This window comes from Pholis gunnellus, assembly GCF_910591455.1.
Source record: "Pholis gunnellus genome assembly, chromosome: 1".
Taxonomy (NCBI): Eukaryota; Metazoa; Chordata; class Actinopteri; order Perciformes; family Pholidae; genus Pholis; species Pholis gunnellus.
Window position 1 is genome coordinate 16,676,017 of NC_136528.1, and position 22,312 is coordinate 16,698,328.

The 22,312-nt window shown below is 42.6% G+C and overlaps 1 protein-coding gene across 2 annotated transcripts in view; it reads left to right on the forward strand.

Annotated features, from left to right (window-relative positions):
* Positions 1–581: 581 nt before the first annotated feature.
* Positions 582–22,312, forward strand: part of itsn2b (intersectin 2b) — a 30,534-nt gene continuing 8,803 nt past the window's right edge. Inside the window, exons 1-27 of one of the 2 annotated variants that reach the window (XM_079158016.1) lie at positions 582–818; positions 7,624–7,697; positions 8,596–8,688; positions 8,895–8,958; positions 9,092–9,279; positions 9,505–9,747; positions 10,273–10,369; positions 10,529–10,665; positions 11,503–11,566; positions 12,171–12,308; positions 12,445–12,533; positions 13,290–13,552; positions 13,673–13,822; positions 14,056–14,196; positions 14,356–14,443; positions 14,678–14,817; positions 15,772–15,932; positions 16,021–16,826; positions 16,941–17,062; positions 17,150–17,413; positions 17,546–17,742; positions 19,029–19,084; positions 19,334–19,500; positions 19,830–19,860; positions 19,957–20,078; positions 20,363–20,459; positions 20,572–20,766. In XM_079158016.1, coding sequence (XP_079014142.1) covers positions 7,691–7,697; positions 8,596–8,688; positions 8,895–8,958; positions 9,092–9,279; positions 9,505–9,747; positions 10,273–10,369; positions 10,529–10,665; positions 11,503–11,566; positions 12,171–12,308; positions 12,445–12,533; positions 13,290–13,552; positions 13,673–13,822; positions 14,056–14,196; positions 14,356–14,443; positions 14,678–14,817; positions 15,772–15,932; positions 16,021–16,826; positions 16,941–17,062; positions 17,150–17,413; positions 17,546–17,742; positions 19,029–19,084; positions 19,334–19,500; positions 19,830–19,860; positions 19,957–20,078; positions 20,363–20,459; positions 20,572–20,766 — 4,120 coding nt within the window. In that variant the 5' untranslated portion in view covers positions 582–818; positions 7,624–7,690. The remainder of the gene's footprint in view (positions 819–7,623; positions 7,698–8,595; positions 8,689–8,894; positions 8,959–9,091; positions 9,280–9,504; positions 9,748–10,272; positions 10,370–10,528; positions 10,666–11,502; positions 11,567–12,170; positions 12,309–12,444; positions 12,534–13,289; positions 13,553–13,672; positions 13,823–14,055; positions 14,197–14,355; positions 14,444–14,677; positions 14,818–15,771; positions 15,933–16,020; positions 16,827–16,940; positions 17,063–17,149; positions 17,414–17,545; positions 17,743–19,028; positions 19,085–19,333; positions 19,501–19,829; positions 19,861–19,956; positions 20,079–20,362; positions 20,460–20,571; positions 20,767–22,312) is intronic. The other variant, XM_079158017.1, reaches the window with a different exon arrangement.

Here is a 22,312-nt window from a genome sequence, read left to right on the forward strand (position 1 = left end):
CGTAAAGCAGCCGCAATGCACTATAGGCTGTGTAGTCTGCATATATGGGCTAATCAAACTGTAACGAACATTTAGCCAACTTTCAATTAATTTGACATTATTCCGACTTTAAACGACGTTACCAGTTAACACATTTTCACATAAATTAACATTAGTAAACTGCAACATAGCAATATTTACCAGCTAAGCCATCCTTATCGGGACCACCTCCTCTATTAAGTAGGAATAATAATCAGTAGACATTAATAATGTATGGCTGTTGGCCATACATGGAGATTATATAGGGTAAATGTCAGCCAAATTCAACTTGTATTCCAGACACATGAGTCCATATAGACTCAGGTGAGTTGAGGAATAAGACTATCTGTCCTTATATCGACATATGACACTTTATAGGTGAAGTTAAATGAAGCCAGCAGGACATCAAATGAGAGAATAAATGACTAGTTCTTCGGTATCTCTCTCCCATCATTTGTTCTCCCTCCCATCTGTTCTTGTGTTCCTCCCTGTCTCTCTCTCTCTCCTCCCACTCGGTGGACGGTCGGACGTTAACAGCCACCGATCACAAGTCGTCAGCCATGTTGTTGGTGTGACACACCGAGCTGTCAGCAACAGGTTTTTTCTACTCTTGAGCAACAAGGACTGCTAAACTTTTAACATTTCTTCCATAACACTGCTCTCCGTGGACAACAACGCTTCACAGTGTCCGGGACACCGTCCAGAAGTAGTGGATGATAACTTCAGGAGCTCGGAAGTTGATGTTTTTGTGGCCGTTGTGAGAGAGGTACGCAAGCGAAACTGCTTATCTAAGCAAGAGTGTAAGTTTAATATTGTTATTTTAATGTTTCCGTAGATTGAGTTTAGTTTTCGCATACGCTTTTTGGACTATGTACAGTTCCGTCTGTTCATTTTTTGTTAAGTTGCTCTTCTTTGATTCCGTGAAAATCTATCTTTTGAAGGTGATGCTACAGATGTGAGTTAGCTATAGCTACGTTATGATTTCATTAGATGTTAGGTGTGATCGATGACTATATACGGGCTGTGTATTGGTGCCTCTGTGAAGTTTTGTTAAGGCTCAGTCTCCTAAATTGCTCTCGGTTCAAACGAGTTGAGCAGGTTGCATTGCAGGCAGGCAGGTCTGTTGGTGACAAGTGATCCGGGAATGTTCCTCTCTCAGTGTGTCGCTCATACAGACTGAGGTTCAAGTCACTTTGAGGTTGTGAGTAAGGCAATCTGTGGTTCCCATTAGAGAAGCAGTTCTCGGTTATTTTATTTTGAAAATGTGACTGATTTTTGGGGTGTCCTATAGTGGGTCTCTTGTTGTCTTAATCCACAGTACTAATCTCTTTTGTCAGTATTTAAAGAAATATTAATGATGTACTGGGTTTTATTTTGTTGTAATACCACCAGTGGAGTTTACTACTATATAGGTGAGGCTTACTGCTGACACACAACAATGCTGATGTATCACCCAATTTAGACTAATTAAGTCCGCCTGACAGCATTTACGCAGGGAAAAGAGCACAAATGACCTAAAGTTAGAAGAAGTAAAACAAACATTAGCAAGTGTGATGTTGAAGTCCATTCCAATACAAATGTTATGGTGTCATTCCCTGACACTGATATGCTGACTGAAATGGTGTAGCTTTTTCAATATTTATGCGACCGTGGAGCAATTTTATTACAGTGTTTCCTTGGAAATTAGTATTGGTTTAGAGACAGAGAGAGATTGGATGTTCCAGTACAGTGGCGGGATAATGGTTCAGTTGGATGGGCCTGATGGGAGACGCATATTGAAGAGGCTGGAATATCAGTTGCTCTGTTTAGAGAAGACGATGCCAACATTGCAGTGGCCCCAATGGATTTAGTGTTATTATGTTTGCGTTCGGTTGAGTGTGGTTGTGTGTTATTGCTTTGACACACACAGTGATATATTTACAGTATAGCTCAGTACAGATATTGAAGGCTTGGCAAGCTGCTGTTATGCAGCTGAACATGGCTTTCTTTATTCATCTCCACTTTACTGTAATTATGTTATTATTGAATGACAGAGTAATTAAAACTGATCAACCTGGTTTTGATCTCCATGTTGACAAACTTCCCAATTATCCTCAAGGCAATTAGTGGCTGCTAGCTGAGCTTCACCTCAGGCCTTTCTGTGGAGGGAAAGGTCAGAGTTGCTGTTAACATTATTATAACAGTGGTAATATTATCAGTATGGTTATAAGCTGAATTGTCAATTGTCTTCCTCACTGTCATGAGATCATTACCACTGTTTGCAGCATTACAATAACACCCCAGTATTGGTTTGGTAGGGAATTTATTCAGCAGATGTAAGGTTTAACTCCTCCTCCTTAATATCTTCATGAAAGATTCAGTCAAAATGATAAAGAGGAAACACACACACACCCTTGTTCCCCTATGAAACATCAATCTATCAGAGTACTCTTACCAGTCCTGTCATATCCTTCTGATATATGAACATATCAGGGTGGGTCAAAGCAGACTGAAGCAGGGAGAGGCATGCCTTGCCTCTTAAGAAAACAGAACGCAGCAGCGTTGCAAACAATGTTAATCAAACCAAATCTGAAACACTCTAAATGGCCTTTGCAGCACTTTCTGAGTGTATGAACGCAACTGGTGGACTGGGGTGTTTACGGTGGAGTAGATGGGTGCCCTGTGTGGGAAGCAGACAGAAAAAAATAATGACACAAAAGAGGAGTGGGGAGTGAGTGATTATGGATAGCCAAAGGACTAGAGCATGGGTAATTCTACTGTACATAGAAACAAACACACACAGAGAGGGAGAGAGTCATCGGGATGGAGATGATATCATCGGTGTGAGGTCAGCGAGGCGGCTCAAAGTCGATGATTTCATAGAATAACAGTCTGCTTGTTTCTGAACAGAGTAGTGATGAGGACAGGTCAGGGTCACACAACTGGAAGAGTAGAGAGAGTGAAGGGCAGAGGGACAGACAAAGATATACGATGACACACGAAGAGAGAGAGGAAAAACAGGACTGTCCAAAAGATAATCAGGGAGTGAGGAAGTGGAGGGATTAAGAGAGGAGAAAAGGTTTATTGTAAAACATCCTTTCTTTAGTCTCATCTATCTCTGTCTGCTTCTTCATTGAATTCTGAATTTACTTCTGTCAATGTAAAAGCGTCTACTTGGCAGCAAGGTGCACTATAGAAAGTGCACATTAGACAGCATAAGGGACACACAGACACACATGCAGGGTTCAAAGCTGCTAATGTCAGGGCCAGCCGGGCTATTTAGCCAACCGCTTTCAGTGTTGTATAAACTAACGGAGAGACAGAAACGACCCAGTCTTTCAGCAGGAACCAAAGCAGAACTGAAGGAGGTGACGTCTGAGCAACATTACCAAGCCATAAATGAAAAGACACACCACACTTCTGAGGAAGTGTGGTGTGTCTTTTCATTCATGGCTACTTCTTTTTTTACCACCACACTCAGGTCAGGCGTTAATTCAGCATTAAGTGGTTCACATTGACTTTGAGATATAGTTCAACACAATCAACCTTTAGACCAACGGAAATGTGCAAGCTGAAAGACGTTTGCAAATTGCCCTTGTTGTTAACCAACGGCCATGCTCTCGGGCTAATTAAAAGGGACCGCACAGCATTGCTTTGGACCAACAAGCCCTTTTCACAAAAGACATTTTGACTTGATGTAGCAGGAAAACCACAGGTGTGATTAATAATACTGCACATCCTTTAGCTTTACTAGTTTCAGAGCCATGCTACTGTGTATTCTGGCTCAAAAACCAGGCTTACTGACACACATAAAGGGAACAGAATCATCGTTAGCGGTATTGATGACACCTGTGCTGGTCTGACAGTCTTCTCACCTGTTCTGTGCACCTCGACAGTTAGACCACCTTTACACCTGGTGTCAACATGGGATTTGTGTAGGATACATTACCTGGGTAACAACATCTGATCGGGGTTTTATAAACACACTGTCTTAATTCTGCCCGTATTGTGATTTGATTGTAAATATGCAAATTAGGCAGAGCTGGTGGACAACAAACATGATGTATCCCAGGTCAAGGCAACAAAGCCATGGACAGGAGTCATTCATTATTAAATCAATAACGAAGAGATGTTTATGTAAACGACACGTTGGGACATAATATGAGTCATATTTCCTTTTTAAGTATTCAACCGTGACAACAGTAATGGGACTACTGTGCATCTGTGGGCACCAGGATGGATTTACACAATTTCAACATTGGACCAGACCTTGAAAAGTAGGAAAACACAGTGCAAGAATTATCAAACTGTGCTGTACAGATCTAACATAAGATTGTATTTAGTAAAACAGAAATCCCCAAAATGGACTACAAAAATAAGGGTGGTTGTTACAAAAACCTATCTCCTCTCGTGTTTTTATTTGATATTGTGCATCCCCATACTGTAAATTCAACGCAGCGTCACACAATGGTATTGCTAGAGCTGGATGGAAATCAAAGGCTTGCTTGCAGTTGCCATTCTCTACTCATCACGAGGATGTAGTGTCCTCTATATACGGTGTGTTTTGAAATGGTTTTCTCAGCCTAAGAAAAATGCTCAGCCAATTTGATGATCATGCAAACCCTTGTGTGAAAAATGAAAACTGTGTAATCTGTAAATGTATAACTTAAGTCTCCCTTTCTATGGTGCCGACTGTAACGCTATCAAAACAGCTTTCATTCCTGTCGCCTGCTGTCTGCTTTGCAACCTTGTTTTTAAGAGGTCGTGCTTCACAGGTAAATGAACCCTCAGAAAGGATTTGCATGAGGTTTGCAAAGCTAATTCTATCATTGGAGTCAGTCACTTGTGCCAACCAAGTCAGTAGTTCAGTCGGTCAGTTGGTCAGTCGAGTCAAATCTGACTGCTCTGTCTCTCTGGAAACGGTAGACCTTAAAGCCGACAGTCCACTGCTATCTTTCATTTATTCATCATTCCTACAGTGTGACATTACCAGGGATCACACTCCATGACTAGAGCCGGACCAATACTGGTTGACTGATGTCAGTTTATCACTCATGTCTTGTTTTGACATATATAGGTAAATTGGTCAATATGCACAAAAAGTTCTTGAAACTGTGTTAAGACTTGATACAGTTTGTCTGTCGAACTCCACTGTTTACTACGCAACACCTGAGATGTCAAGCTCAATCAGCTGAGATTAACATGTTTGTTATTTAAGTATTATAAAAGTGTAAAGTGTGTGTGTTTTAGTACATACAAAAGAATCAGTCAGGCTCTATATTCCACATGGTAGTAACAGTGTAGTGCAGAAAATTGTTTTAGGCCAGAATTATGTATTAACTGAGTTCATGGCTGTGGTATTTTTCCAACTAAATAATACATATACTTAACTAAATAGTAACCTTCCAAATGAATACATTCTTAATCTATATGTACACATTCATAGACTGCAAAGGAAGGATGAGGGCTAAATGAGGTGAGGATAAAGTACAGGAGGACTTGACCCAGGTGGAGTGAAGTGGGACAGCGACAGATGGCATGCAGTGGATTAGCCCTCCCTTGCAGTTTTCTGCCCTTGTGAGAGCATCGATAACACCCCGTTCACAAAAACTACTCACTTTACCTGTCTCTCTTTATCTCATTCATGTTCTCTCTCATGTGCACATATCAGCAGACAAATCAGCCATCTAGCTTCCTAAAAATCACTCGTCGGTTCTTGTACTCCCTCAGTTCCAACCCTAGCTCTCACTCTAGCTCATACTTTCTGGTTCGTCAAAGCTGACCCTCTGCCAAAATCCACGATCACGTCCTGTTAACTGACGTCTGACGAGGAAATGCCTGTGTCTGTGGGTTACCGGGCAGGAAGTGTTGAGAAGAAAGATTGGAATTTCTTTCCTCCTTTTGGTCCTCCCTCTACATCATGTGAGTGTGACTGGCTGATGGAGCGGAGATAGCCGTGGTAGTCCTACGTGATGGTCTGATTCACAGTGTCCCCAACTTTGATGCATGGGAATACTTTCAGCTGGTTTTGTTGTTTTTGTAGATTGCATTTATTCAGTTGTTTCAAAATAAATGCTTCAAATGTAGTCCTCGCGGTACAGGTGGCCTTTTGTTATCTGTCCTGTGTTGAAGCAAAGATTCACACTTTTTTTTTAGATCTAAACAAGGTAGTTTTGTGTTGGCTGTATTTCAACAGGTGGCACAGAGCTGCAGTCCCAGGTGAGACCTGAATGTGCTGGCAAATTGTTTTATTCGTCAACACATACGCCCATACAGGACTGTCTCAGAAAATTAGAATATTGTGATAATCCCCATACGTGTGATTTAGTTTACTGAACCAAGCTGAGTGTTTTTCAAGGCTCAGGAAACCCTTGCAGGTGTTTCGAGTTAATTAGACGATTCAAGTGATTAGTTGAATACCCTACTAGTATACTTTTTCATGATATTCTAATATTTAGAGATAGGATATTTGAGTTTTCTTAAGCTGTAAGCCATAATCAGCAATATTAAAAGAATAAAAGGCTTGCAATATTTCAGTTGATTTGTAATGAATCCAGAATGCATGACATTTTTGTTTTTTTAATTGCATTACACAAAATAAAGAACTTTATCACAATATTCAAATTTTCTGAGACAGTCCTGTATATGTAACATTAAGTCTAGACACAAAGTCTAGTGCATTTACCATGTTGTGACCATCCCAAGCAATGTTTAAAAAAAAAGTTACAGAAAATGTGGTCTAATCGCTTGACAGAAAATACAAAAATTAAAAGTAATAAATCTGTAAATTTCTCCAGCTGACTAGTTAGCTGGCTCTTTCATCTGAAAGCACTTAACAGTGTTAAGAAGTATGTTACTGTTGTAAACTTTATGAAAGAAACATCAACCCCTGCACTTATTGTAGTAACCTTGCAGAACACTTGGGCCCTCCCACCACACAGATTAGGTTCATGCGACAGCGGCTGGATTCCCACACTTGCTTTGCATGTGCTTGACTCAACAAGCATGAGGTAGCATACTTTGAGAAAGGAGGGGTCAATGGTGACAGGAAGGCAGGTTTAAAATCATTTAAATCTTTGCTGCAAAATGCGACCGGATGCAGTAGGACATCCTGGTATATTTTGGCATACTGCAATTGATATGCATACAAAATATTTTTCTGGCAAACTAACTAGTACGGTAGTATGGGTATTGGAATACAAAGATGGTAATACTAATAAAATAAACCTGCTTAGCATCATCATGTTACCATTTGTCTAAAATAGGCTTCTGGTGTAAATGCTTTCTATTGAAGGTTTATCAGTGTAGCTTGTGTAGTATTGGTATCTGGCCACTACCACGGGCCGTGTGGATAGTATTGGAACATGTCCCAGTAGTTTAAAAGCTTTGGGACAAGGCCAGAGTGCTCCTGACTGAAGAGAACAGGAGGAGCTCTGTTTAACTCTGCTGACTGACCAGAATCTCTCTCTCTCTCTCTCTCTCTCTCTCTCTCTCTCTCTCTCTCTCTCTCTCTCTCTCTCTCTCTCTCGCACTCGCTCGCTGCCTTTTTTCTCTCTCCTCTCAGTGACTGTCCTGTCTTAGCTGCAGTATTGACTGATGACTGGGCTGTGACTGTGTGTTTTGCAGATGGCTGCGAGCAGTAGCTGAGGACACCACCAGGAGTTCCCCCTCTCTGCCTCTGCCACCTGCAAAAATGAATGGTAAGACCACTGCAGCTTGTGTGTGTGCATTGAGTGCTGTGTGTTATTTTTGGCTCTGCAGATCTGCTAAGCCAACACATTGATAGTTCTAGTAAAAGAAATCCCAGTTTTACTCATATGTGTGGCTGCACATACATCTGTCCGAACACACACTGTGTCTATTAGTGTTTCTTACGGTTTGTATGGGTGAGGTTTTCATCTTTAAAGCTCCACTGCCCTTTTCTGGACCAGTTTACATTTGGTACAATCGTTGTGCTTTAGTCAATTGGTTTCCATATTTCGACACCAGCTTTGTTCATGGTGCCAGTCACAGCAGTAAAGTTACCGAAACTGTGTATGCGTTATTATGAAGTAAACCGCCCATTCACTGTGTCTGCTGATGAAACGGTAAACACTCGTGTGCAGTCAAGTGTTGTTCTGCCCTCCTGTCTGAACAAAGTGACACAGTAACAGTGCGCTTCATTATCACTTTGTCAATATCGGTGCATTCCCAGCTCCTCACAGCCACTGAGGCCTCAGGGTTTTCTCTCTCTCTCTCGTGTGTGTGTGTGTGTGTGTGTGTGTGTGTGTGTGTGTGTGTGTGTGTGTGTGTGTGTGTGTGTGTGTGTGTGTGTGTGTGTGTGTGTGTGTGTGTGTGTGTGTGTGTGTGTGTGTGTGTGTGTGTGTGTGTATGCGCGCGTGTGTACGTGCACCTGTTTTTTTATTTTTTTTATATGTCATAAAATGCTTCCTTACTTTTTTGTAATCCTGCTTGTTTGCTTTGCTCAGATTTCCGTGTTTTCCGTGTGTACTGTGCACTGAGAAGGTTAAACAGCCCTGGGCCTGTTCGAGGAGCAGGTTTGCTGAGTAGAATAAGATTTCTTCTTCACACTTTGACATTTCTTCTGTTTCTCTCTAGGTAGCCCAAGTGTTTGGGCGATCTCTCCACAGGAGAGGGTCAAACATGATCAGACGTTTGACACCCTCTTCCCATCGATGGGCTATGTCTCAGGTACACACACTAATCAGTAATTTCCCTGCCAGTACATTTCATAATGTAATTTTACCAGGACACGTCCATTAGCTGTATAAAGCAGGCACAACAATGCTGTAGATAGTGATGTTTTGCACGCAGACACATTTTTCAGTTTTGCATGCAAAGGAATCTCACTTGTCTCGTGTTTCTCTGTTTCTTCCCCTTTCTGTCTCTTTCTGTAGGGGAGCAGGCAAGGAAGTTTTTACTCCAATCAGGGCTTCCTGCTTCAGTTTTGGCTGAGATATGGTGAGAAACACACAGACTTTCACACACATTTTTGAGCGATGGGTTCTCTGCACGTTTTCGCTGAAATCTGTACTTGAAGCACAATATCTTAACTGGTGTGTCTCTCTCTCTCTGTTTTTCCTTTTTCTCTCAGGGCTCTGGCTGACATGAATAAAGATGGGAAGATGGACAGGTTGGAGTTTTCCATCGCTATGAAGCTCATAAAGCTAAAACTCCAGGGTACACAGCTTCCCGCAGCACTGCCAGTCATCATGAAGCAGCCTCCAGTGCCTGCTCCCAGCCTCAATAACCCCACCTCATTATTGACCAACCCAGCCTATGGTACAATATTATTATCATCATTATTATTAACTATCCACAATGTGAAAATGTGTAATTTGCTTTAACACAAAAAGATATGTGAAGATTAAGATATGTAAATACATACAAAAAACTCATTTGTGGGATTTTAACAACTACTGACAAGCTAAGTGATCAACTGTTTGCACACATGCATTTTGACTGCTGTGTTATCTGACTGCTTTTCCTATTGTGTGTGTGACCCAGGTATGGCTACTGTGCCTAACATGTCCATGATGACCGGGACAAACCGTGCAATGTTTACCCCTGGACTCTCACCGTTGACCCCAATGACAGGCCTCACCACTTTGGCTCCTACAGCAACCGGCCTGAGCCCTCTAATGGCCTCCACCTCCTCCAGGCCCCTGATGCCAACCATGGGAAGCGCCACCTTGCCCAATGGCACCATTGGACTTCTCGACCCATATGCAGCTGGAGCGTTGGCCCCTGGTACAGATTGATCTTCATTTTTAACTTTTAGTTACTCCTGTATGGTTAAATACATGCATCTCTCCTTCCTGATTTTCACGTGCAAGTTGTTTTATTTTCTCTGATGCCCTACTCTGAGAGTCAATACTGTATATGTTTTCAGCAGAGTGCAGATGATGAAATATTTCTGATGGTAAAAGGAATGATTCTGGCCGGGTTTTGCAGAGTCCGATCTCGGTGTCTCATCTCCATACAAATAGCCTCCTCGTCCTTGGCAAGCTTGTTTGGATGGCACTATATTACTGACACATTGTAGAGCTTCCCTCCCATTTCACTCTCTCTGAAACGCTATAAAAAGCATCAAGAGTTTGTGGTTAAAGGCTACCATTAAATGTCGTCATGATATCTGGGGCTGCTGATTAATCGTCAAAATCGTATGAGTGTTAGTCGACTAAGAATTTCTGTAGTCGAGGACAGCCCTTATGATAGCACAGATACTTATATGAAAGCATGTAATGGACGTGTGTTTGTGCTTTATGTTGTCAGGCCTACCTCGCTCTGCATCCCCCTACTCCTCTCAACTCGGACTCTCTTCTTCTGGTATGAACAAGGCCTCATCCCTGCTGGACTTACGATCTATCAGGTAACACACACACACACACACACACACACACACATTTGAAAGCACTAAGCAATTTCTCCAGTGCTTCGTTTATCTTTTTGAAGTGCAAAAACACACTGGTCCTCCTGAAGTTTGTTGCATTCAGCTAGTATATATGTGTCGCCTGTGTTTGTCTTTCAGCTACGCTTCCTCTTCCCCTTCTGTGATGTCCCCCTTGGTTAATGTTCCCAGCGACTGGGCTGTGCCACATGCCTCCAGACTCAAATACAGACAGCAGTTCAACAGCTTGGATAAACACATGTCAGGATACCTCAGTGGTACGAAGTGTGTGTGTGTGTGTGTGTGTGTGTATGTACATGAACATTAAGGTGGTCATACAAAACCAAACTATGCCTGGAATGCAGGCGTGGATGTTCATGAACCACAGTCCCTCATGATTTCATAATGATTGCCTCCCTCTTTCCTTCTGTGTGTGTCAAGTCTTAACTAACTCTAAGGAAGTGGAGGGTGTTTCTGCCCCAGATGCGAGTGTGTTTAGACACAGTGGCAGTTTCTCAACACACACACACACACACAGTTACGTAAAGCCTCGTTGGACCGGTTCTTTTGAAACACCCATGACACATACACACTCACTCACTTCAGTCACACTTGCAGATCATTTCTGCAAGTGTGACTCTGCACATTATGTGCATTCTAGCACATTAAATACATTTCATGAATCAATTTTCTGAGCTCTTGGTCCAATCTCTTTGTAGATTCTAGCACAACGGACAAGTTTCTGTTAAATAAACCTTGAACTATTACAAAAAAAACAGTCTGATTGTTGTTGATAATGTCACAGCCATTGTGATTATCATCTCTTAAATCCAGGTGAAAGTTTGAGGATAAAACGTTTCTAATTTCCTCATTCAACATCAGACATTTTTTACACTTTCATTAAAACATCAAGAGGACCTGGAGTTAGTCTTGGAAACCAGCTGTGTTGATTTAAGGGACTGCCCTCTTTGTTCACCTGCCACATTTTAGTTTAATGAGTAAATGGGCACATACTGTACAGGTCCTTACGCACACCCATGACCCTTTCCTTCCTCCACCACACCCACACATCTGTGTTATACAAGTGTTCTGACATTTGTCACTCTTGTTGCCAGGTCAGCAGGTGAGAGGTGCCATGGCGACCACAATGCTGACTCAGATACAGCTGGCTTCCATCTGGTGAGAATATCTGTTTGTTTGTTTGTTTGTTTGTTTGTCTGTACATCTCCTCTTACTGCTATGTGTTGTGTTCAAGAGCCAAAGTCAGGCTTGACAGCGAGACATAAGAAACTTCATTCCCCTGTAGCTTGTATGACGATAGGCCTTTTGTTTGTTATGGAATTAATTGTTTCCAGGTCAAGGCCACTTTTAGTATTGATTACCAGTAAATAAGGAAATAATGTTGGTTATTGTAAAATGTTGTTTGAAATGTGAGTCTTAATACTGTACCTCTGCTGTGATTTTTCTGGGGGGTGTTTTAACTCTTGAAATCCTTTTTGTATGCAGTTCTTTCCTATAACTGTTCCCTTTAACTTGTGCCCCAACTTATAAACTGGACTGTCAATGTAGATCAGAAGCAGCTGAGAAGTTTAGTTACTAACCTGAACTAGAAATATCCGTCTAACTTAAATGTGACAACAAAGAGTTGGAGTTGTATTGAAGACCTTCTCTAATGGTGCAAAATATTTCCTAGTTGTCAAAAAGTGCCTTCCTATCCTGTATGTAACTGTGAGTATGAAATCATGTCTAAACCTCGCACCTCGGATTTGCAACCCTCCCACAGGACTTTAGCTGATGTGGACAAGGACGGGAAACTAAAAGCTGAGGAGTTTATACTGGCGATGCATCTTGTGGACATGGCAAAAATTGGACAACCACTGCCGCTAACACTGCCAACTGAACTGGTACCACCCTTGCAAAGGTATGTGCACACATATGGCGCAATTTCACAGAAACATTGCAAATGCCCTGTAGAGTATAAGTGTATTTAAGTGCATTAAACATGGACGACATTAATGTATATGTTTATTTAATATCTTGATTATGTTCTCTTCCAGGAGTGCAGTGAATGGATCCAGCTCTTCTCTATATGCTGCTCTGACTGATGACTTGGACATAGAACCTCCACAGAAAGCCAAACCAACCAGTCAGTCCTCACACTACCAACCCTAAACACAGTGTAGCCTTGCTGCATAATGTTCAGTCTTCTTCTCTATAGTCTGCATTGATAATGCAAGGCAGCAACAATACCTAGCAGCCAGTTAAGATCACTCAGTATGATCAATGGCTATGGCTGTCAAACTCACTGTTTATTTGTGCTCTCATACAGGTGAGTCAGAACTTAATAGTGTACACACACATACTTTGTTGTGACATACACAGAGGCCGCTTGCAGCAGCCTAAACTGCAGCCAGTCAAAGGCGGTGACTCCAAGTGTAGGGCAGCACACTTTGGTGTTGGGTTTGTACACACTATCGTCACAAAGTTAAATCTTATGTAAAGTGTTTTTAAATATTATGTTCACAGCTTAATGCTATTTTAACATCCCTAAATCTTATAATGATGTATATTGATATGTATATTCATGTTTCATGTCCATTATCCTCTTTTCCAAACACTCAAAAAAGTCATTAATAATTGTGAAATTAATCTTTAACACTTTTTTTTTTTGAAAATGTCTAATGGGCACATTGGCCATTTTAATACTTTAAAATGGAGTTGATTGGGGGTTTATTCAAAACATGTACATGTACTTAAACATACTAAAGATAAAAGTACGTTCTCTAGGTTCCTTATTCATTAAGATCAAGTCAGTATTTAGATTTGACTGCTTACTCCCAATCTTCATAGAAAGTACACCAACCCTGACTTCCATCAAAACTTTGTATTTGTCTTTATTCAGTGTCGTTCGAGGATAAATTCAAAGCCAACCTGGAGCGAGGAAACGCAGAGCTGGAGAAAAGACGTCTGACGCTGCTGGATGCGGAGAGGAGGGAGAGTGAGCGGCGCGCTCAGAAGGAGAGAGAGGAGCGAGAAAAGAGAGAGAAGGAGGCTCGGGAGGTCGAGGAGAGGAGGAGGAGAGAGGAGGAGAGGAGGCTGGAGCGACAGAAAGAGCTGGAGAGGCAGAGAGAAGAAGAGCGACTGAGAGAGATGGAGAGAAAAGAGGTGAGGGACTGTAGAGTCTGTATTTACAAGTGTGACTTTTTGTAGGAATGCTCCCACGTTCATTGTTCACAGCAGAGAGTCGTTTCTATACAATTCAGTGTCTGTGTGGGTTCATTCCAGGCTGCACAGCGGGAGCTTGAGCGCCAGAGGAAGGAGGAGTGGGAGAGGAGGCGGCGAGGGGAGCTCAAGATAAAGAGGGACCAGGACCAGGATGATATCATCAGATTGAAAGCTAAGAAACAGAGTCTTGAGATGGAGCTGGAGGCTGTGGTGAGTCATAGAGAGACAGTAGTTTTGTTTCAGGGCAACTTATCACAAGAATGTAGACTCATTCTGCATGGTCATGCAGTGTTTGCCTCAGTTTGTCCAGCTGTCTCTAATTCATCATGAACACTTTAAGGAGAGTTTAAGTTTCTGTCATTCTCTCTCTTTCTCTATCTCTCTCTCTCTTTCTCTCTTTTTCTCCACCTCTCTCTACCTCTCTCTACCGCTCTCTACCTCAGGGTAACAAGCACCGTCAGATCTCAGACCGACTGCGTGACTTTCAGAACAAAAAGAAACATCAGAAGACGGAGCTGGATCTGACCAATCAAAGGAAAGAGACTGGCCAGCAGGACATTAACAACCTGCAGAAACAGCTAGAGGTGTGTGTGTGTGTGTGTGTGTGTTTGAGTTTAACCCACACTTTAATGTGTTATCTATGATTTATTTGTCAAATCATTACTTTGTTGAGAGAGAATGCAAAAATATTTCCCCACAATGATGCATTTCTTGTTGCTTCTGATGCATATCGTCTTGATCAGGAGTTCCAGAGGAAGTTGTCCCAGCTGACTCCAGAGCAGAAGAGACTGGCTGAGAAACTCAGAAACATGTCTGTAAATAACTTGCCTGGTTAGTATTGATGGATGAAATGACCGAGCTCATGAACAACAACGTATTACAGCAGCACGCATGGATGGATGTTTGATAAAAAACACATTGATAGGCAAATTGGTTATATCACAGTAAATTCACAATATTCTGTGTAAATTAAAGTATGAAATGAAGCACAACCATATTCATATTGCTCATATTACTGCATATGCAGAACTTTTGCTTGTTTGACTGTATTTCATCTGTTTGTAGTGTCGACCAGGTCCACCCTGAAGGTGGTCGTGACGGAGAAAAAAGGGACGTGTCTGAAACTGCGAGAGCAGCTGGAAGCCCTGGAGAAAGAGACCTCTGCCAAACTGTCTGAGATGGACGAGTACAACAAAGATGTGCAGGTAGGAGTTAAATACATAATAACGTTAATAGAGTAGCTGAACATGGCATCAGACTCGTTGTTTGATAAGTACCTGTACATGTTAGTACAGTATGTGCACAGAAGTGTGTTTCTTAAATTACATGAAATGAACAGGGTGTTGCTGGTAATATAAAGCTTTAATAAAGAACTGGTTGTTTTAATTACAAACCAAACTAACCACATCTTTATGTATTGTTTGCCTGGTTTCATAGCACTTGTCCATGTAACAGATTTGTGCCTTTAACTTGTGATTAAGTGATTTTACGAGTGTGCAATGCATGTTTATATATATATACTATATATTACATACTTACCACTGCAGCTTGATGCCTCTTTCCTCTACTTCAATCATTCCTTTCCACCATAACCTCCTTTCTTACCTTCTGGTACTGATTTCATCCCTTTGTTAACTGACTTCTCTTCCCTTCCTCCCCATCTTCTTTTGTTTTTTCCCGTGCTGGATGCCCTTCCTCTTTTCTTCCATCCTCCCTCTTCTCTCTCACCCATCTCTTATCCCTCTTACCCAACTTTACAGTATGTGGGTGATGAGGACTCAATGCTTCAGGCTGTCTTCTGTCTGCTGGCCTGCCTTCGTAACCTCTTCTACCTACTAAAGGTTTTTTGCTTTAGGTGTCTTTGTTGTTCTTGTCTCTTTTCTGCTCTTTTCTATTGTTCATTGCTCTGCTCATATTTCTCCATGCTTTTGACATCTTGTGTCTGTGCTGTTTTAGCTTTTTTTTTTTTAAATCTCTCTTTGTCTTACATCCTTCCACAAATGTCTCCATGTTAAGACACCTATGTATGTGCATGCTATGTGTTTGTGCATGCTGTGTGTTCAGTCTTTATCTCGTTGTGGCTATCTAGTCAGCTTATTCTTTAATTAAGTCTCACGTCTTTCACTCTAGTAAAGGTGTGTTTTTTGTTTGTCCATAAGGAAATGAGAGAAAGCCAGAGAAAACAGCAGGAAGCACTTGAGAAACTACGGAGCATCAAAGAGGACAAACGGCATGAGCTGAGTCGAAGGAAGGAGGAGGAAGAGCAGAGGAAGAGGAGAGAAGAGGAGAGGAAAAAACAGGAGGAGGAGGAAGCTCAGAGGTATTTTGCTTTCATAAAAAACATTTCTTGTTTACATTTTTTCCTTGATGTACAAACTTTTAAAATAATGTTTGCTTCCCACTCACAGGCTTATTAAGATAGAAAAAGAGCGCCAGTGGCAGGAGAAGCTAAGGAAGGATGAAGAGGCGCGTCAGAGGAGGCTTCAGGAGGAGAAAGAGGCCAAACAGAGGGAGGAGGCGGAGAGAGAGAAACAGGCTCTCATCCAGGCTGCCAAGGAGCAGGTTGAACGAGAACTCAGAGCAAAGGATGAGGCAGAGCAAAAGAGGAGAGAGATGGAGGAGAGGAAGAAAAGAGAGGAGGAGGAGCGACGGAAGCAGGTAGAGAGAAGAAAGCAGGAGGAGGAGAGGAGACAGCTGGAGGAGGAGAGGAGGCAGCTAGAGGAAGAGAGGAGGAAACTTGAGGAAGAGAGGAGGAAAGAGGAGAAGAGACGGAAAGAAGAAGAGGAGCACCGCAAGAGGGAGGAAGAGAGGAAGAGGTTAGAGGAGGAGCGGAGAGAGGAGGAGCGCAGAAGAGAAAAGGAGGAAGAGGAGAGGAGGAGACAAAGGGCGGCCGTCGCCGCCGTTCGAGATGCAGAGGAGAGGAGAAAGCAAGAGGAGGAGATAAAGAGGGAAGAGGAGGAGAGGAGAAAGAGGGATGAAGATAGGAGGAAGCTTCAGCAGCAGCAGGATGAGGATAGGAGGAAGCGCGAGGAGGAAAGAAAGAGGGTGGAGGAGGAGAGGAAGAGAAAAGAGGAGGAGGAGAGGAAGAAAGAAGAGGAGGTGAGAAAAAGAAAGGAGGAGGCAGCTCGTCAGCAGCAGCCACCGAGTAGAGTAGGGAAGGTGGATATTCAGGGGAAACTGACGGCTCTGCTGAGAGGACTGGAGGAGAGGAAAGGTAAGATGTTTCTTTACTTTGTTATACTTCTCTGTAGTCTCTTCCTGTCTCCAGTGTTTATCAAAACACTTTTGAAGCTCAACTCCCGTTATTATGTCTGATATGCTGCTTTAGGTGGGCAACCCAGGGCCACACAACACAGGAAGTCAGCAGCCCTCACATCCTTCAAAGCTCTCTACCCGTTCACTGCCCGAAACAATGAAGAGCTCAACTTCAATGCAGATGATATGATCGAGGTAAGCTTGAAACTGAAAGTTAACTAAAGATACGACCGCAACAGCAAAGAGGAAATGTTGTCTTCCTCAAACTTTCCTGTCTGTCAGGTTGATGAGTCGACAGAGCGGGAGGAAGGTTGGCTGTACGGCAGCCGACTGGGGAAGATGGGCTGGTTCCCAGAAAGCTACGTCGAGAGAGTGGCCCCATCAGACACCGCTAGCAATGCTGCTGCTGCTGCTGCTGCTGCTCCTAAAATGCCGCTCCAGTCACAGCTTTCCAATGCACTCGAGGCTGTCAAGGCAGCAGGCACAAAATCTGCCTTCACGCCAACACACTCTCCAAACCCTGCTCCCTCTGAGACACAAGGACAGGTGAGAGGTTTAAACCTTTAAACAACGGGCCATTGTACTGCTGCACCAGCTACTAACCGAGTATGATTATTGTCTGGACATACGCAATGCTCACATACTCACTGTACTGTCTTTCTCTCTGTGCCCTGACAGCAGGTGGTGGGTAACCTGTTGGCCCAGGCCCTGTGTTCGTGGACAGCAAAGACAGACAACCATCTGAACTTCAATAAAGACGATGTCATTCAGGTGTTGGAGCAGCAGGAGAATTGGTGGCTGGGAGAGTTGAACAGTGAAAAGGGCTGGTTCCCCAAAACATATGTGACGCTGCTGGGAGAAGAGGAGAGTTCAGAGTAAGTCTGCGGGCACACGTATGTGTTCCCCATAATTCAACTTGTGGGAGGACAGTGGGTTTCTCTTTTAAAGTCCTCTTGGAGCCCTTTCTAGAGACCTCACTAGCAACAGGCCACGAAGGCAAATGATTGGTTTAGCAGGCAAAGTACTGAAATGTATTTCACTTCCATTGATTCCCCAGCTATACTTCAGAGCTCAGTTTGCATATTTTTTGTGTATGCCAGTGTAGTAAAGACAACTAGATGTTATCTACAGTTTGTCCCGCTGATTTTGATCACAATGTGTGGCAAACGCACATGATGCACATATCTTTAGATTCAGTGTAACACCGCTGTCGCAATCTCCGATATCCATTGCGAATAAGTTTCTATAAATCGGCTTAGAAACCATTTGAAAAGAAGTTCCTTATAACTCCAGACGTTGCTTGAGAATCATCACGTTTTTCACAGTTTTCTCTGTATCAAAGTAATCCAGTGATGGCGGTCTGTAAATAACAAAGTAGAGTTAGCGCTATCGCATTTCATTTGTAAACATTCAAGGTTCATTTCTTGTACAATACATGGTGACAACAAAATGTAGCCCCTTTCTGCAACATCAGAAACAACTAAAACATGCACATAAACTCAGTAGCCTGAAGCACATACCTGTCCACCTTCCATAACAACATATTTTGTGGCCGTTGGGATTTGATTTATCTCGAGGTAAATCAGTGAAAACATGCATCAGTCACATGGTAATGTCAGTGACTGTCCCTGAGTCTAAAAGTTTGCTAAGAATTCCAGTATGTCAGGTATTTACTGCAGAAATGACTTCTTCCCTCCTCTGTGATGAGGAATGTGTCACACACACTTACACATCACTCCACAGCATAGGGTTGTACGTACGGTATGATTCCAGCTGGTGTTGTATCAGACTGTTGTCGTTCCAACATTCACCTCCGATCAAGAGGTTTGGCTAATAACCAAAAGAATGAGATTGCAGATTGAGGAGCCCAGAGTTACAACCACTGCTCCTGTGTATCGAAAGGAGCCGGCTAAAATGTCTCGAGCCTTTGAAAAGTATGACTCCCAGGTTATCCAGCTCATACTGCAGACCCAGACCATGCAGCAGGGTTTCATACCCCCGTCTGGTTTAAGAATGCCTTGCATCCCCCCAGGAGGAGCTGGAGGGAGAGATGTTTTGGGGTATTTCTGTGATCCAGATAGGCGTTTGAGGATGGATGAATGATTGATGATTGCATACACACATGAATAAGTGTGGTAAAGTAGTCTTTCTGTGTTTACAGCATGAAAAGCTCCCCTCCTGATGCTTCGGAGTCTAGCGACAGTCTTCAGCTTGAAGGTGCAGTAGAATATCCTCTGAAATATCTGTTTCATGTAGTTCAGTTAATATTTTATTGTCATACATTACATAAACCGTAATTTGAATGTTTGTCCCTTAAACCACCTAAAAATCCTTGTTACAAAAATACGTAGATATAGATTTTTTTGTCGAGTTCAGCGTATGTTGGCAACAGGCCTTGTATCAGCTGGAGCCTTATTGAGTACGTTGCTGTTCGTTCATGTTAATTTTTGTCCTTTTCCTTCTCAGAATACACGGCGTTGTACACCTATGAGTCTCCGGAGCCGAGTGATCTGACGTTTAGAGAGGGAGATGTGATCTTGGTGAGCAAGAGAGATGGAGAGTGGTGGCACGGCTCTATAGGCGACAGCACAGGCGTCTTCCCCAGCAACTACGTCAAACCTAAAGAGACAGATGTAAGAACACTCAACACATGCCATTATATAGCGGGAAGAAACTGCATCCAGTCCATTACTCTATGACTCTGTTTGGTAGTTGTAGCGGCGTTGGATTGCATTATATTGCAAAGCGCTCCTGACTTTCTTCACCTCCTGTATGTTTTTGTGTTGTTTCTTTTTTCCTTTTAAACAACAAAACAGAACAAATCAGGAGATTAACATCCACATATGGTCAAATTAAACAACAAAGATTTACTTGGAATGTTGTCCCCGCATAAACACATATGTCCTTTTATAAAGACAAGTGCTTCTAAAGGTTTGTAATGATTATAAATTGTTTTTTACAGACATCAAGTATTTCTGGAAAGAAGAAGCCAGGTAAGCTCACCATCTTGTCTAATCTCTCTCTCTCGCTCTCTCTGAATCACATCAAAACATTTTGCTATATTGCATTTGTGTCTTGTGTGTGCGCAGAGATCGCCCAGGTGATTAGACCCCATCCCTCTACCAGCCCTGAACAGCTGAATCTGGAAAATTCCCAGCTCATCCTCATCCTCGGCAAGAACCCCTCTGGCTGGTGGCTCGGAGAACTGCAGGTCAGTTTTCCACAGTGGTTCTCTGTGAGTCCTTAATACTGTACAGTAGATGACCACAAAGGGTCTCTGCAGTTCTTGACATCGTATATGAGCCAACCTTTGTGGCTTGTGAACCACTAAAACAAAGCAATGTCTACTTGTGACCACTCACTTTTTGCATAGGTATATCGATTGCGACCAGAGAACTCTATGTTCAAAAGATTTGGAGATAAATGTTGACCAGCATCCCGGCTGTCTCAATAAAACCTCATTCCCCACGTTTGTTTGTGTTGTCTTGACTCTAGGCCCGTGGTAAAAAGCGCCAGAAGGGCTGGTTTCCCTCCTCTCATGTCAAAATACTGGGATCTAACAGCGGCAAGTCCACGCCAGCACCCCAACCAGGTAACACACACACACACACACACACACACACACTTACCAGGTGAAGAGTAACAAAGTACACTGCATAAATATAATAATTGTGCGTTAAACTCTTCCTTTTCTTCTCTCTCAGTCTGTCAGGTGATAGCAATATACGACTACTCAGCCGCCAACAAGGACGAGTTGAGCTTCTCCAAAGGTCAGCTGATCAGCGTTTTTGACAAGAACGACCAGGACTGGTGGAAAGGAGAGATCAACGGGGTCACTGGTCTCTTCCCCACTAATTACGTAAAGATGACCACAGCGGATTGTGACCCCAGCCAGCAGTGTAAGTAAATCCCTTAAACATCGTATCATGACTCTACATGAAAGGAAACGTGCATGTTTAAAACAAAGAGATGCTCTTCTTTCATTTTGCTTCAAACCACTATGACTAACTAATGCTTATCCTTTGTGTATCTATGCGACCCCCATCTACCATCACTGACATTTCTTCATCCACCCATCTCTTCATCTGTATATCCTTTCTTCTCGCTGACTATTTCTCCTTCTACTCTGTTTTTCACACTTTCTCCCTCCCTCTCCAATCTGTTTTTCCTCCCTCTCTCTCCTTTCCTCGACTTCTGTGTCTTTCTCCTTCCAGGGTGGTAGAAAGTCCTCTTCCTCCTCCTCTTCCTCCTCCTCCTCCTCTTCCTTCTTCCTACTCCTGACTTCAGAGAGACCCACTATTACACACTGCTCTGAAGGGGCACAGTGTCCGGACTCCTTATCTGCTAACTTCTCCCACTGAGCTAATGTTACTGTGTGAGAGTGAACAGGTGTCTGTGTGATAATCATGTGTTCCCTCTGAAATGAATCAGGAACCTGAAAAATAACTCTGCTACGATTCTCAACGCTGATTCTGTGAATTGTTAAAGCCTTGGTGCCTTCTGTGATTTCCTCGCTCCTTGTTTTGCTTGTGAACTGATTTTGAACTGATGCTAAAATGGATCTGAAGCAGAGGGATAGTGGGTCTCTCTGTGGCTTGTCCTGCTTCCTTTCATTTGCTTCTCTTCGCCAGACACCTATTTTTTCCCTCTATGCGTTCCGCATCACCCTCTTTTTCCCCTCATATCTTTTACTGTTTCCCTCTTGCTTACACAATGTTTTTTCCATTCTTACTCTCCAGTTTTGAGAGTAAAGCTCACACAGAGCCCACTATTTGTCTCCGTCTGTCCTGAGAGATGTGTCTATATTCAGACATGATGTGCAAGTTTTGCTGTAACTTTCTAAGCGTTGTTCTTTAGACCAGCAATGGAGAGTGCAATAAGCCCCAAGCCTGTGTGTGTGTGTGAGAAATAATGTAAGGTCCAAATTCCAGCCCAGCACCCTTGCACTTAACTTCAAAATGCTTGAAACAAGGCATGAAATGGCAATTTGACTTTGTAAATTCATCAGAGTATTATGCTCACGAAGGAATGAAGTAACATATTTGTTTAACAAAAACCTGAGTGCAGAGTACACCAAAAATAAAAGATGTATCTCTTCTATGACTAAATAGGCAGGAAATGGTAAAAGCAGAAGCAGGAGACTCTTCGCCTTATAGCAAACTGCTTCAAAACCACTAACAGACAAAAACCTTTCCTTCAAGGGTGATGTCACAAGCTATTGCTGCACCTTATATGAACTAAGACCGCTATGCTGCTGCTCTGAATGTTTCTGTCTGTGCAGAAAGTGAATGCATGTCTGCCCACAGTGAAAATAACGTGGTAGTCATTATTGTTGGGATTATGGATCCATGAACTTTAGATCAAAAAGTGAGACGTTTCTCATGAGGTCCCCGGACATCAAGGAGTTATGTGAAAGATGCTACAATGCAGTTCAGATGTCTTAAG